The 17570-nt window shown below is 42.0% G+C and overlaps 1 protein-coding gene across 2 annotated transcripts in view; it reads left to right on the top strand.

The window, feature by feature from the left end:
- The first annotated feature begins 6255 nt into the window (after positions 1 to 6255).
- LOC308313287 (uncharacterized protein) overlaps positions 6256 to 17570 on the top strand; it is a 55563-nt gene continuing 44248 nt past the window's right edge. For both annotated transcript variants that reach the window (XM_080760325.1, XM_080760324.1), the window contains exon 1: positions 6256 to 6365. In XM_080760325.1, the coding sequence (XP_080616451.1) occupies positions 6280 to 6365 (86 nt within the window). In that variant the 5' untranslated portion in view covers positions 6256 to 6279. The remainder of the gene's footprint in view (positions 6366 to 17570) is intronic.

Raw genomic sequence — 17570 nt, 5'->3', positions numbered from 1 at the left:
AATGTATTATAATGACTCAAATATTAAATAATCTGATAACTGTGTTATCTGAGCTGAACAAATGTACCGTGAACATCCAGCACGGCCTCGACAAACCGGGTTGGCAGATGTTCCTTAGTGGCTCGGAGGCCCTCATCGTGGATGTGGTCCTGCAGCTCCCGGATCATATGTGGGATAAGCCACCAGACACGGTCCGTAGTAAGGTGTATACATGTTGGCCATGTCATCTGTCTTCTCTTGCCGGATGATGTTCTGACAGTCCTCAAGGAGGAACTCCAGGTGGTCGCAACCATCCTCTGCTGACATACCTGGATGACTTTGAAGGTGGTGCTGGGTTGCAGATGCTCCTGCATCGCTCCTCCTCTAATATCCCCCTGGCTATGACCTTTGTCATATACTGTGAACGGTTGGACATTTGCAGTAGCAGATTGGATTCCCATGTATACAACCTCCCCATTTGTGTCAGAAATGATTTCTCTAGGATATCCTTCTTGTGCTCTTCTACTTGACAAAAAGGAGGCAAATTTAAGTGAAGTAATGACTTTATTTTTGTTGAGCTGCATCCGGATCAGCCCAGCTTCACATGGCTGGAGTATGAACTCCAGACTTCCACATGTCTAACGCCATGCATCTCTCGGATATCATACTTCCGGTTTTCTTCTGACCGTTGTCGTGCTATATGTGATTTGAGCCTGCCTATGTAAATTGTGCAGCCTTTTATGGCAATAAGTAAAAACTTGTGTTTCCCCCCCCCCCATCCAGATAGGGCTTCTCTTTCCATCTTGTTTAGATCGACCAGCCATCAGATACCAGAGTGATGACTAGTGCAGAGTGGATGGGATTATGGGATGTATGGGCTGGGTCATCTATACCTAAGCATGCATTCATTGCGTTAAAAATGTAAATCTAATTAATTTCACTAACTCAGTTAACTCAAAAAGTAACTCAAAAGTAACAACAAAACAAAGTATTTCCTTGCTTACGGCAAAGTATTGCGCTATGGGTACCCTGACTCCGCCAGATTGCGGCGGTATTGAGTTCACAAGTTCCCTCCTCCTGCCTGCATCTGGTCTCTCTCAAGCAGAAACGATGAACCGGAAGCCGGAATCTGATTAAACATTTGAATACAACATGTTGTAGCTTATATACTATCCATTCTCACTTGTACATCCTTTTGGTAGCAGATCTGTACATATTGTCACTATGGATAAAAACAATATTTTTGCATCTGCCAACGCTCTGCTGACATTCCCTTTGTTGAGTTGGTGTACAAGCATTTCCTTTTATCTTTTTGGTCTTTTGCAGTAATGGAAGAAGTATACGACGTACTTGCATGTTTTAATTAAGTAAAAGTATCACTTCTTCATATAATTCTAGTCGAGTAAAGTACAATATCTTTCCTCTGAGATGTTGTGAAGTAGTAAAGTAAAAGTATTGAAAATTGGAAATACTGAAGAAAGTAAAAACAAAATAGCCTGCCGGTATGGTATGGTATGGTATGGTATGGTATGGTATGGTATGGTATGGTATGTTTGGTTGATTGATTGATTGATTGATTGATTGATTGATTGATTGATTGATGTCTTTATTGATGTCATCATATAGGTTACTAAAACCAAACCTAGACAGCGAGGTGGAGGAACCATCATCATGGCCCTGTTTGTTTCTAGTAATAAACCATGGCCTCCCCAGAGTCACATTCACACACCCATCCAACTATTCAGGACACTGAATAGGCCAATTGTTAGTTTTTTATGGGTTTGGGGACATTGCTGTTTTAAAAAACTGAAGCATGCTCTTTAGCTGCAGCTGAGCCACTGGGGGTAATAATGTTGACATCCAGAAACTCTGAGACAAAAGGTGATGTGTGCAGCTGGGAATGTCTCTCTGCTACGATTGGAATGATTTTATTCTTCTTGTCCGAGAGAGACAATGAAAGACGATCGTCACTGGAAGGAATGGATTGTAATGATGTCAACAGGAAATATGACAGGAAACCTCAATGAGACAATGCGTTACAATGCTACAGTGGGTGTTGGTACTCACTGGGGATTCTGTATACAGTACATGTTGCATTCCATATCCCAGTGCACCAACATTATTAACAAAGAGAAAGCATTTTTTTAAACCAGCATACCGGCTATAAATAATACACTTTTGGTAATTTAACAGATTTAGTTGCATTCCTTGAGTCCTAAAACTCAGGGTTAGACACCAAAACCACCATTCCACATAGGCAAATTGAGATTTTTAAGATCCCAGCAGCCTGCTTGGACGCCATGTTCAAGTTCCGGAAGTTCCTATAGTGTGCTTTTTGTCATGTTAAATAGTATTTAACATGCCCTAATCCATTGGGTAAAAAAACATTTGCATACATTATTTTGGGGTTCAACCATATACTGACCTGTCTCTTCATAGCAGCACTAGTGGGCCAGATGTTTTTGTAAAACCTTACACCCACTATAATAATGGCCTACTGTGGCTCTTCTATCTTTAACAGGACGGTGCTTCCATCTACTGGTCACACATGTAAGGTCTTCCTCAGTACCTTCACTTCACCTCAACAAAAATACGCCTTGAAGTACGAATAAAATGTGTTTTGTGGGCTTTGTTCCAGTGTAGAACATTAATCTGTGTAGTTTGGACTATTAGGCTTACATTAGATCATTTAGATGTGAAACAAAGCATTGATAAAAGTGCAAAGGATTGTTGCTGTTGAACTAAGTACATATATAGTTGAAAATAATCATTAAGTTACTAGGCTGACTATTAGCATGACTGCCATGATGCCATCAAGGCCTATAGTAGATCGATCACGAGGATGCCCCACATTAACATGCATATACGTGAACGTGGATGTAGCCTACTCAAGAATGATACAGGAGCGCAAAGTACTGGTCAACAAACTGGCCAGATATATGGAGAACCCGGAAGTGGCGATGGAATGATCGTCTGAGGACGACCTATAGTGAGTGTGCACGGCTACCAATCTTTTAAACCAGGGGTTCCCTAATAACGTATGGGTTTCCGAGGCTAGGGGTTCCCTATAACTTTTTAGATTGAGGCCCAAATTGCACATGTAGAAGGTGTGAGCTTGTAATGAAGATTATACTATTTATTTATTTTTAATACTGTTTTTATTAGGCATTTTTGTAAGACAATTTCAGATTTAGACAATGATAATAAGTAATTCAGTTAAATAAAAATGAAAAAAATAACAAGCAATGTAAATGTTCCACATACAGTATAATAAAAAAAGACATAAGTGTAACACAAAAAAACAGACAAACAAAACAGACAACAGGACAGACACTCTTGCTCTCAAACTTCCAACAGTAAGTTAGACATTCTTTTTTAAATAATAAAAAATAAAATAAAGAAAAAACACTCAGTTCCTTTTCTTTCAGTTCCTTTTCTTTCTTTCCCATTTTCTATTGTGTAGGAGGGGTTAGCGTGCACCTATTAAAATATTCAATGAAGGGTTGCCATGTCTGGTAGAACCTATCTTCACTCCCTCTCAATTCAAATTGAATCTTTTCCAATTGTAAGTAATGCATAACATCCTTCATAAGTGAAGTGTGAGTTGGAACCTGTGCTTGTTTCCAATTCAACAGTATCAGTCTGCGAGCCAGTAGAGTCACATATTTTACCATGTTATATTGGAAAGTAGACAGTTTGACCCCGGGCCCTGTGACTCCCATAATTGCTGTTAGTGGATCCGGGTCAAAAGGTCTTTCAACAATGTCTGACAGTGATTTAAATATACTTTGCCAATATGATCTTAGTTTTGTGCAATGCCAGAACATGAGCTAGAGTGGCCGGCGACTGGCCACATCTGTCGCAGGCTGGATTCACATTTGGATACATTCTGTTGAGTTTTTCCTTTGACAAATGTAATCTGTGTAATATTTTAAACTGTATAAGACCGTGCCTGGCACATACTGAAGAAGAGTGCACAAACTTTTGAGATGTAGACCATTGCTCGTCAGTGATAGATATTCCTAAGTCGTTTTCCCAAGCAGTTTTTAAATACTCCAAGGAGGCATTATTATCTAAACACGAGAGAGAGTTATAAATAATAGAAACACCTCCTTTGAGCAGATTATACTATTTTTAATGAATATATATATATATATATACACATAAAAAACTAAAACAAAATACATACATACATGGATGCACCTGGGACGTATCCTCAGTGATGTATCCCAAGGTCATCAGGGTTTCGGGTCTCCCAACATCATACCCCTCACTCAGGTGACCCAGCCAGTAGCTACCCTCGATCAGTCCCATTAGGGAACCAGGGCCACACAATCCGTTCCTCCTGAACTACTCTGCCGGGACTGGGAGGTACCATTCTTGTGGAAGGACTAGGCTCTGTGGGTTGACTCCTGTCCGGCCCCTCCTACGTCTCACCAGATACCTATACTTGTGAGGACCTCTGCTTGGATTCATGGTGAGTGGGACACCGACGATCTGCAAGCTCACAACGCGCTGCATGTGGACGCAACGCAACACTTGCCAAGCCGTGTATATCCACGGCTTCCGTGACAATTACCTAAACATGAGAGAGATGTGCCATATATGCTCACGCACGGTGATTCCATTCACACCTCTCTCTCTCTCTCTCTCTGTCCTCACATGACCATGACCATGAAATGGAAAGCAAAATACAGCACGATATAGTTTCACATGCCACGCATAGTTGTTAACTTGTTGGTGTAGGCTACTGCGCAATGGCATTTGGCCTCGGTCCTTATTGGTAGGTTAATACCTATACTTGTGAGGACCTCTGCTGGTGATTCGGGCACCGACGATCTGCAAGCTCACAACGCGCTGCATGTGGACGCAACACTTGGAGCTTGTATATCCACGGATATCCCAAGCCGCCGTGTATATCCACGGATTCCGTGACAATTACCTCAACATGAGAGAGATGTGCCATATATGCGCACGCACGATGATTCCATTCACACCTCTCTCTCTCTATTCCTACTATTCCTGATTGTCACGTAGTCTATTCCTATGAGTCACTATAAATAGAATAACTAAAACAAAATACATACATACATGGATGCACCTGGGACGTATCCTCAGTGATGTATCCCAAGGTCATACCCCTCACTCAGGTGACCCAGCCGGGGTGATCAAGTCCCGACTTACGTCCCAGTAGCTACCCTCGATCAGTCCCATACATCATACATACATCAAGTTGGATATTTTCTCACAATCCTTAATTTCAATGGATTCCTACCAGAGGTCATCAACACAGACCTATATGTGTGTGTGTGGCTAGATGTTTGTTTTTACACAACATTATTATTTTGACTCCACTCCAAGTTTTCTTCAGCATGTTTGTGACACTAATGTACGACATAGGAGTCCACCAGTTCTCAAACGTTTTATTTCCATGGACCCCCATAACTCTCCACTAAATATTACATTTTAATGAACAAACAGTTGATTTGTCTATAAAAATTTATTCTGGGGTTGCACTTCAAAATGCCTCATTTTATACTTATTCCACCCACTCAGTGTGTGTGTGTGTGTGTGTGTGTGTGTGTGTGTGTGTGTGTGTGTGTGTGTGTGTGTGTGTGTGTGTGTGTGTGTGTGTGTGTGTGTGTGTGTGTGTGTGTGTGTGTGTGTGTGTGTGTGTGTGTGTGTGTGTGTGTGTGTGTGTGTGTTCATGACCTGTGTATAGGGTGTTGGGGAATCCAGAGAAGTGTGTGTGTGTGTGTGTGTGTGTGTGTGTGTGTGTGTGTGTGTGTGTGTGTGTGTGTGTGTGTGTGTGTGTGTGTGTGTGTGTGAGAGAGAGAGAGAGAGAGAGAGAGAGGGAGGGGGGAGCAAACCGCATGTACACTTCCCATTTGAACTGGACTACTAGCACATGGAAGAAGCATTTGACAGCTCATGGCTTAGAGTTTAGAATTATTTTAGAGCTTAGATTTAAAAGTTTAGAGTTTGGACTTTGGAGCTCAGGGTTCAGAGTTTGAAGTTTGGAGCTTACAGTTCAGAATTGAAGAACGCTGAATGCTGTAGAGTTCAACTGACCTTCGGTGTGAATCTTGTCAGCAGTGAGACTCCCACTGTGTTGGAGAGACACAACACAGGCATGAAGACCTAATTTCTACATACCTTCTCTGACTATACAACCTACTGTATATATATACATAATATACTACACCGCTATCTCTGGATTCATTTTTTTTACATCCTCCCACCGCTATATAATCTGTGTTGGCGAGCAGTGCTGCTCTCTCTGCTGGTAGCAGCCTGGACATGCAGAAAGGCAACAGGAAGACACACACTCAGAAGACCTCCCTGCAGGGCAGTAGCACCGTAGTGGGCAGAACACCCACACATCAGTGAGTAACCACGTCTCCATAAGTCCACTTTACACCCGTTACCCGTATGTGGATTTTGCCGACAAAAAAATAAAATAAAAGTCGACTAGACATTTTTGAGGGGCGCTAGCCATTAATATGCCCAGCTTTGAGTTTTTGTGTAAACACAAACATTGAAGACAAAAGCTGAGAAGTTTCAGAAAATGTGACCCGTATAGTCAGTATAGTCATGCAGTTCAGAGTTACAGTACAAGTGTATACAAGGTATCTGCACATTTCTAAAGTGACAATTACTTTCAAGACCTTTTTAAACACTCAAAGAATAAGACTATACTGTGTCAAAGGTAATCAAAATACTATAGGCCTAGCTATTATATGAAACATAATCAACATTTGCAGAATTGTGGGAAAATTACCAGAAAAAGATTAAAGAAATTAAATTAAAATGGTTGAAAACGACTGCTTTGCCATGTTAATTGGCACTTCATTGACGTTTCAGTGTTGCTTCAGTGAAAGCATCATTCCAGACCGCATCACTGTCATGGAAATAATCATGGTAAAAGCACATCCTCTCGTTAGGGATGGGCATTTGAACCTTTTCCTTCTTGTAAACGTGTAACCTTTTTGTTAACCGTCTATGACGTCATATTACTGTAACATTGCTTTAATTGACATGCCTATTGACCATTGTCTATGCTTGCACACGGACATGCCCTGGTATAGGCCTATCTATGACTAACACTGAAACCCATGGCTCTGGGTACACAATACACATATAATTCTAACAACTGTATTAAGTGGCTGAAGCTGTACGTTGCTTACTATAGGCTGCCATGTGTTTGCCATTCTGTAGTTTCTAAACCTGAACTGGAAAACAAACTGAAAATCAAAGGGCATTCTCGACATTTATATCATCATCACCTGTTCATTTTTACGTCCAGGACAGGCTTCAGGCGCGCCTCCATTAATATTTAAAACAATGGAAATTGGGACACCAATATATGCATTATAGGGACTGAGGGCCTAATGCACACCGCCTTATCCCTCATGTCTAATCGTAATAGGCATTTTATTATTATTATGAAAACATTTTTAAAGACTTAGTGAAATGTATATTGTTTTTATTACTTGCGCAAGCAGAGCGCGCAAGTAATCATTTTGCTTGGTCTCTTCGAAGTGAAGCCAAGTTTTCTTCAACCGTAAGTCTGTGCCTGGTTTGCTGGGACTAGTTACAAGTTACAACATTACGTCATATACACACCATGTACTCTGGTCCCAGTTCTCAACGACGACGTAATGTTGTAACTGGTCCCAGCAAACCAGGCACAGACTTACGGTTGAAAAAAACTTGGCTTCACTTTTTGGAACCAAGTAACCACAGTATACTGCTAATCAAATTACAACTACATACTCTGTATGTAGTTGTAATGTGATTTGTAATTTGTAAATCTGTGCCTGGTCTGCTGGGACCAGACTACACAGATGACCATATCTCTTACGTCATCACTGAGAGCTAGTCATACATATACACACCGTGTACTCTGGTCCCAGCTCTCAACGATGACGTAATGTGGTATCTGGTGGGACGAGATTACACAGATGACCATTTCTCTTACGTCATCACTGAGATACAAATCCAACTACAGATTTCGGAAGTATTTTAGATCATGTATATTTCAACAAATTTGAAAGTATTATTACAGAAATTGAAGTTAGAGACACATATTACTCTGATCATGATTTAGTATTAATATCACTATAGTACAAAATGAAATACATTTAAAACAATTGACAATTTACAATAAGTAATAAAATAATTATACCTTATAATATATTTTAGTTTATATACCAGTTTATATACCTTTTTTTTCATCACATATCAATGATTAATTTTTCTGTAAAAAAGTAGTTAGGTAGCAAATAGTTACACGTAATGATTATACATTTCAAACGTTCCTTCACAGAGATACTGAGATGTGATAGTTTCCAGCGGTCGAAAGTACTTGCGCGCTCTGCTTGCGCACTAGTAGGCCATTTATGGCCTACTAGTGTGCAACAAGCAAGTATGCACTCGGCAGAGTGCAGTTCTAGTTTTGTATAGTTTCACTCTGAAACGGAAAACGGTGTGTTTTTTAACCAATCAGAACATCACATCCCTCCAGGGTATGAGACGTAGATCCGAAAAATACACACAAATTGATTTGGCATCCATTGCTAGGTTAAGGTAGCCCATATGATGACCACGGATATGGTCTAAAGCCCATATGATGACCACGGATATAGCCCATATGATGACCACGGATATGGTCTAAAGCCCATATGATGACCACGGATATGGTCTAAAGCCCATATGATGACCACGGATATGGTCTAAAGCCCATATGATGACCACGGATATGGTCTAATATAGCCCATATGATGACCACGGATATGGTCTAAAGCCCATATGATGACCACGGATATGGTCTAAAGCCCATATGATGACCACGGATATGGTCTAAAAGTCCATCCATTGCTAGGTAGCCCATATGATGACCACGGATATGGTCTAAAAGCATCCATTGCTAGGTAGCCCATATGATGACCACGGATATGGTCTAAAAGTCCATCCATTGCTAGGTAGCCCATATGATGACCACGGATATGGTCTAAAAGTCCATCCATTGCTAGGTAGCCCATATGATGACCACGGATATGGTCTAAAAGCATCCATTGCTAGGTAGCCCATATGATGACCACGGATATGGTCTAAAAGTGTGAAAGAATTCCAGTAGTCAAAATAGCTGACTGTTATTTTCACTATTTTAAAATGTTTTCAATATTAATAAATAATAATAGAAAAGCCTAATAATATTGGACATAAACTATACTATACATGATCAGTTCCATTGATCCAAGCTTGAACACGATTGATTGATTGATTTATTGATTGATTGATTGATTGATTGATTGATCGATCGTTAAAATAAGCCGCATGTGAAAATGCATGTGGTCAACACATCTGATCATTAGACAGAGCTGCATGTGTTTAATGGTCAGATGGGCAGACCCTGATCCAGAAAAGTTTGAGAACCACTTCAAGCCCCTTTAATTGAAAGCTAACCACCTGAACAATGAATTAGAGCCCAACCAATATAATCTGTGATTATTTGAATTTTTTGACACCATCGGTATGGGCAGTTATGCTGCTGTGTCCTGATTTTTAACCACTTACAATAATTCTGTAACTATCTTTTGGGCATGTTATTCTTCATAAAAATTAGCAAATGTACAAGCTCTCAAGCTTGTGGATCTGCTATTTTTGAATAGGGCTTAAATGTTTGAATGAAATCAATTTGGGGCAGATCTTCTCAAACTGAAAATATGGACAAAGCGTTCCCCGGGTCTAACAGTTACATGGACATAAAATGAAGCCTGTAATTCCTTGCACTGTAAGTCACCATATTTCTAGATCCGTTTGGGCCCAGCTGGCCATTGGCTGGCTCCGTTTGGGCCCAGCTGGCCATTGGCTGGCCCAGACAACGAGGCGGGACTTCCCCCCTTGCCCTTACTCTTCGTTGGTTTTTATTTTGACTGAACGGGGGGTGGCTCCCGTTCATAGACTGTAACGGTAGTCTCGCCCCTCAGAACATACGCGACATTATGGTAATTGTTTTAATAAATTGGACCATAATTTTCCAAAAAGAATATTATGACATGAGAAATTAGACTTTAAACTATAGTGACTGGAAGCAGAAAGTATTCATGACCATGTTCATTAAGGTAATACAGTCTAGGTGAAGTTGGGCCCAAATACATGGGCCTCTATGGAGATATGGGGTTTTTTGGGCCCAATGACAGCGCCACAACAGGCCATTATATGAACTTTCAGGAAGTCCCGATTTCCTTAGTGGCTTCACTAAATATCTGTCTGACTGCCCTCCTGGTCCCACTCAAAATTCTGGCATTGGCCAATTTGGCCGGGCTGTACAATTAATTTCTAAGTGTCCTCCTGGGACACATAATTATGGAGTGTGTACAAATAGCTTTAGACTGGAACGTTTAAAGAGACAGGAGTGAGAGACGTGAGGACACACGACTCTGTCTGCAAGGGAACCGAAGACGTTGAAACCAGACCTGTTGAAAGAGAGAGAGATTTATGACACTTTTCGATCTCACTGCAATGCGATCATGTGGCTCACGTCATATTTTTAGTTAACAATTTCTTTGGGGTATATTATGTGTCACTGTACATATTTGCACAAATGCGTCTGCATTTACCAAGCCTAATTAGTGGGGGCTTTAGAAAGTATCACATCACTAACACCCATGAAGATCAATGGCAATGCAGCCCAGGGCATTAATTTGACATCTCCTGAAGCAGGAGTAGATGGCGGGCTGATGTTTACTCGTGGGATGATATGAGAAGTTTTACAAACCCGCTGATCCGAGTGAGGAACGCAGGCGTCGCTCCCCGTCTGGCAAGGGCAGCAACCTTACAACGTCAACGTCTTCACCGTAGTACCCTTACTGTAACAAAATGTATTTCCGTATTGGAATTTTTAGAGGAGCATTTATTTTACAAATCACTTTAAAACAAGACAAAACAAACAAAGACGTTGTTTCTTTTACTGAAATTGTTATTTTAATGGTTCCATATTTGCTAACAATTTTATAAAAAAGCAATAAACCAAAATAGACCATTGTAAAATTGTATTTTGCGTGTCTTAAGTACCAGGTCTTATTACTTAACTTAAGACCTGGAGGCGTGGTTAATGCTATTTGGACACTCAGAATAGCCAAATGGCATTGATCACGCCTCCAGATCTTAAGTTAAGTAATAAGATATGGTACTTAAGACACGCAAATACAGCCCACAGCCTCTTGTGTCTTATTGCCTCATTAGAATCCTCTGTCCTGAACACTGACTGCCCCCTAGTCAGAGTGACTGGTGATTCTGCTCGAATTACCGTTCTGTGAGAAAGCGTGAACAAGATGACACTGACACTGACGCTGACGCAGTATCACACATGTTCTATCGTTTATTCGAGGATATATATACATTCGCACCAGTTACATTATGTGACCGGAAGATATTATGCGAGTTGTGTGATACAGAAGTAGGCAGGAATATATTCTAACAAGCAGATGACAGGTGTTCTTTGGAAAGCCTAAATACTGTACTTGGGGCCTGCAGTACACCGGTAGTGAAAGAGGATAGATAAGAGGACGCATAGTGAAAGAAGACATGAAGTTAGCTGGTGTGAGAGAAGGGGAGCCAGAGGACAGGGTTAGATTAAGGCAGATTGCCCCTGAAGGGACTAGCCGAAAGGAAAAGAAGAAGATGGTGTCAGAAGCACAATGTTAACAATAATTGTGTGTATTTATCTTGATACTGAAGTAAAAGTATCAATGGGGCAATAGAAATTCGGTACTAAAGTAAAATGGAATACAGAAAACAGTATGCTTAAAGTATACCAAAAGTATAAAGTACTCATTATGCAGAATGTCTCATTTCACAAATTTGTCTTTTTTCAAATGTTCTATGAAATGCATAGAACATGCATCAAGTTGTATGAAAATAGCACATACAAGCGATGCATTGTGAGCTTGTAATAGATGGGCTGATAGGCTGAGATAGGTTGCGCACAGGTGGTGAAAAACAACCATGCTGTTTTCGTGCTCAGACACAGCCAGCACCCATCAGGTTGTGGCTTCCTGGTGGCGTTATAATAGGCCAGTGTGAAAAGGGTGCCATTTGTTCTTACACCATTGATGGCAATTGGATGATCTGAGGTATGTGTGTTTTGCAAAGATCCACCTGTTGGTGGCGCTATAGCAGGCCAATGTTTTCTCCAGTAAATTAAAAATACCTCAAAATTGTGCTTAAGTAGTACTTACTTGAGTAAGTATATATGCTGGGATGTGAGTCAAGCCCTGTGTGGGTTACCACCACCACAGACGTCTTCGGGCCAAATAAATAAAAAGAACTATTGCCGCCCGCTATACCACTGGAGCTCAACACTTCTAGTTCAGCGGTGGGCAAAAGAAACAAATGGACTAAAAATGATGCCTGTGGCAGCGGGTGTTCTCTTTCTAGCCAAGGAAAAGAGAGCGTGCGATCACCCAACCCACCCGTGGCTCGGCTGCAAATAAATGACAGTTTTACGATGAGCAGCCATTTTCAGGCTATACACCCTGTTGGGAGTCAGCAGTCATGAGACCCCAATGGGTGTAACTGACGTATCACCTGTCACATTCCAAGCTCCCGTAGGCCATGGGTTAACTCAAGACTCTGGTTATCTCCGACCTTGAATTTGTTCTGAGACAGACAGACAGACAGACAGACAGACAGACAGACAGACAGACAGACAGACAGACAGACAGACAGACAGACAGACAGACAGACAGACAGACAGACAGACAGACAGACAGACAGACAGACAGATGTCCCCACTCCTTAGTGGTATATTTTCTCACTGTACATTTACATATAGGCCTGCGTGAAATTTGACCTTTAACCCATCCTAACTTAACATTTCGTCTCAAAACTGTTACTTTTGACAGATTCAAATAAAATAAAAACACAGCAAAAGTAGCAGAACTACAAGCTCAAAAAGATCTGCCACTTTTGATGCTTCTATGTGACGCTGTAGTATGATCAAGTAGGGCGTTAATTTAAGGGGAAATAACACAGAAAGTCTTTCTCAAAAAAAAATATATATATACAAAAAAGGCACAAATGTAAAATAAATGAAAATGTTGACTATGTTGACTATACTGTTGAACGTCATTAAGTGCATTAAGTGCTCAATAAACAGAAAAAGAAAGTCTTGCTCAGGACACTTTGACATGGTGCAATATCCATGATGGAACCAGGTTAACTTACAGGCAGTACCCCCACACTTTTGTGTCAAACCCCCAAAACGTGCAGTTAAGGTTAGGGTCAGGGGTCGGTCTAATGAGCGGTCGGACCAGTGCCATATCCAAAGAAAAACGTCTCTGTCTGTACGTACAGACAGTTACAGAGATCTCCATATACAGTATGGACCCAAACGGACAGAGACAGTGTTCCGGCCAGTTCCGGACCACTTTCACCCCTGCCTCTGCCACTAAATAAAGCTGATGGATGCAAGCCATAGTGGAAGTTATCAGTCACAAGCTTTGACTTAGATGATAGATCAAAGTTAGCATGACCTTTCCGTGACCATGTAAGTTTGTAACTTAAATTGCCAGATACAAGCTTTGAGAATTTGAGAGGCATCGTACCCTAGTGGTGTTGAGGAGGGTATGTCTCCTCAACACCATGCTTCCACCCACACGTGTGTGCGTGCGTGCGTACGTGCGTGTGTGCGTGCGTGCGTGCGTGCGTGCGTGCGTGCGTGCATGTGCGTGTGCGTGCGTGAGTGCGTACACCCAGTGTAAAGCTATCTGCACACAGAGGTCCTTCTCCTGTAACATGTGTGTTTAGAAGACAGGTTGCGACTGGCCTCACAAGTATGTCTGCTGTACAATATCAATCGTAAAAGTAATGGTCAGACAACATGCTGAAGGTATTTCACAACTCGTCAGCAAGTAATGGAATGCAAGATTTACTTATACTATAGCGGAGTGCTTCTTCTGACTACATACATGTCCTAGTATGAGCGAATAGGGGAAGGGGATCAATGTCATGTGATTCTTTGTTTGACCCCGCAGAAACTCAGAAGTGTGTCTCAAAGAATATGATGGCGGACAGTCTCGCGATAGTTGACACGTTCAGAAACGTACTTTTTGCTCTTTAGAGCATGTACACATCGAAAAGCAACACAGCAGACAGTAATGTGTTATATGTCTTCTGTTATTTTCCAGAAGCGATTACTTTACAAAAGGTCTCAGTTATTCAGAAATAGTGTTTGTTCATGAGCTGGTCACTTGGCTCTCATTGACTCCAATGCATTCCACCAAACTTCCGGGTGTAGTTTGGCTCCCATGGTGCGCCAAATCTGCCGTCTGGAATTGCATGATAGCGAAAATGACGTCGGTGACCTTACCTCCATTCCATCTACCTTGACCCCATGAAGGAATGGCGCCCCAAAATATGTCTACCCATATGTGTGTCTCAAAGAATTGGGGTATTTCATTTTATAACACTTTTTTTTAACATCTACTCTCGCTAGTAAATGGTAAATGGTGCATTTTATATAGCGCCTTTATCCAAGGCGCTATATACATAGATTGTGCATTACATTCACACACACATTCATACACCGATTGCGGCGGAAGCCATGCAAGGCACCAACCAGCACATCGGGAGCATTTTGGGGTTCAGTGTCTTGCTCAGGACACTTTGACATGGTGCAATATCCATGATGGAACCAGGTTAACTTACAGGCAGTACCCCCACACTTTTGTGTCAAACCCCCAAAACGTGCAGTTAAGGTTAGGGTCAGGGGTCGGTCTAATGAGCGGTCGGACCAGTGCCATATCCAAAGAAAAACGTCTCTGTCTGTACGTACGTCTGTAATCCATGTAACTCCAGAACCCTTCGCATCACTTTCTTCAAATTTCACACATACGTTCCACACCACCACAGAGTGCAGTGGTGTGAACCACAGGCTCTGCCAGTGGACCTAATGAGCCTAAGTCCCCTCACCTGTAGAATTCCCAGCCTCTGCCTTAGCCAATTGATTTCCATGGCCACACCTGCCATTTGATTACTTAACCAGTCCACTTCTCACAGTCAGTTTGCACTCTTCAGATATACAGGCAGACAGTTACAGAGATCTCCGTATGGACCCAAACGGACAGAGACAGTGTTCCGGCCAGTTCCGGACCACTTTCACCCCTGCCTCTGCCACTAAATAAAGCTGATGGATGCAAGCCATAGTAGAAGTTATCAGTCACAAGCTCTGACTTAGATGATAGATCAAAGTTAGCATGACCTTTCCGTAGCCTACCCTGTAACTTAAATTGCCAGATAAGCTTCGAGAATTTGAGAGGCATCGTACCTTAATTAGTGGTGTTGAGGAGGGTATGCCTCCTCAACACCATGCTTCCACCCACACGTGTGTGCGTGTGCGTGCGTGAGTGCGTACACCCAGTGTAAAGCTATCTGCACACAGAGATCCTTCTCCTGTCTGCTGTACAATATCAATCGTAAAAGTAATGGTCAGACAACATGCTGAAGGTAATTCACAGCTCGTCAGCAAGTAATGGAATGCAAGATTTACTTATACTAGCGGAGTACTTCTTCTGACTATATGTCCTAGTATGAGCGAATAGGGCAAGGGGATCAACGTCATGTGATTCTTTGTTTGACCCCGCAAAAACTCAGATGTGTGTCTCAAAGAATATGATTATTGGCAGAATCGTGAAAAGTTTTCATTTTTCACAACATCGGTTGTTGTTGCAATTACCTGCACTACAATATTTCACCATTAGGTTGCGCTATGATGAAAACAAAATGTAAAAATGTGTAGGCCTACATTCCCTATAATGCAATTCCAATGGTAAGCTCAGCTGTGTTGTTTTCACCCCATGCAAGGAAGCTTAGAGAAGGAAAGGTCATGGTCACGTGACTGGGGCACTTTCATGGACACTTTCATGGGAGCCAAATCACACACCGGAAGTTCCATGAATACATAGCAGTGAATGGAGACGGCTGGACCAGCTCATAACAAACATTATTTATGAACAATTGAGACCTTTGTCATATAATCGATTCAGGAATATAAAAGAAGACATATCACAGGTTGTTTTCTAATCACTTGCTCTTCGATTTGCACAGAGTGCACAGTAGCCTACATCATTTTATTTGAGGATCTAAACAGCAGCAGCAGGTATATTTTCTGTCTCGGAGGTCTGGAATGCCGTCTGGAATTGCCAGACGGCCCCATGGCCATGACGGAATGGCGGATCCGGCATGCCCCTATAGTCTACCCATTTGTGTGTCTCAAAGAATTGGGGTTTAAAACACTTTTGGGCTCATTTTAACAAATGTTTGGGCTAATTTAACAATTTAATCTACTCTGGCTATAGTGTTTTACCCAAGGGGCCAGTGAGGCGCTCCAACGTTGAAGCACTGGGCGCCAGATCAGTCTCTATCCTTTTAATACTCAATGGTTTCACCTCTTTTAAGTCGACTCGATTCAATATTATATTTGATATTCTTTTAATCAATTGCCCTGGTCATGTTATGTTATGTCACATTATCATTGCTTAACTATATCCACATTGTTCCTTCATATTGGCTCATGAATGTTATACACAGAGATTTAGGTACAGTGTTGCTTGGACTTTACACTGTATCAGGGACTTGAACAGAGCGATTTGAATCATGATCCTCATGTAAACCCTCGCTGAAGAGAGTCGTGGTGCTTGGTGAACCTCTCCCCTTAATAAATAAAATAAAGGTTAAAAGTGTGAAGTAAGTAGTGCAACCCCCGTGTGGGGGTCCCCGGGGGGGTCCAGACCCATTGGAACGCGGCCAGAGTGCCTGCCGGGTTCCGGCGAGCTGCCCCACGTCCGAAACGGTAGAGAAATGAGAGAGTTACCATGTGGGGGTCTCTGGGGGTCCCCGGGGAACCATCGCCCCGCTTCCGAAACGGTTGAGAAATGACAGAGTTACCGTGTGGGGGTCCCGCCTCTACTGCACTGTACTGAACTGTCACTGTACTGTACTGTACTGTACCACCCCATCATAATACAGTTAATGTGTGTGTGTGTGTGTGTGTGTGTGTGTGTGTGTGTGTGTGTGTGTGTGTGTGTGTGTGTGTGTGTGTGTGTGTGTGTGTGTATTTGCGTGCGTGCGTGCGTGTTAGGCTGTGCAACAGTGACACTTGGTTGTGAAAACCAACCAGACGCTATTTTCGTGCTCGGACACAGGGACAGATCCAGGGACCCAAGGACACACATAGCTACTTAATGGAGTGTTTGCACCACTCAAAAATAACAGGTGGATTGCAAGGAACCCACAGCAACCCCAATGAAGTGGCCAGTAAATTCACAATAAACAACCTTGAGCTGTCACTGCCGCGTGATTGATAGAGTAAAGTAGTAAACTAAAGGAACTGAACACCTAAGGCAGCATTCATGCAGGCCGAACTTTACAAGGCATTAAATTTAACGGTGGACATCATGTACCGGTATTAATGCGTGCCAGTGCCACCATGTCTAGTGTGTCCGAGTTGGAAGCAAGTCAAGTGTCACCCAAATGAATTACAATTTTTCTGTCATGAATCCTCGAATTCATGGAGATTTTGTTTA

The sequence above is a fragment of the Protomyctophum bolini genome, assembly GCF_963924005.1.
Source record: "Protomyctophum bolini genome assembly, chromosome: 3".
Lineage (NCBI taxonomy): Eukaryota > Metazoa > Chordata > Actinopteri > Myctophiformes > Myctophidae > Protomyctophum > Protomyctophum bolini.
This window is presented reverse-complemented; position numbering and strand designations above follow the sequence as displayed.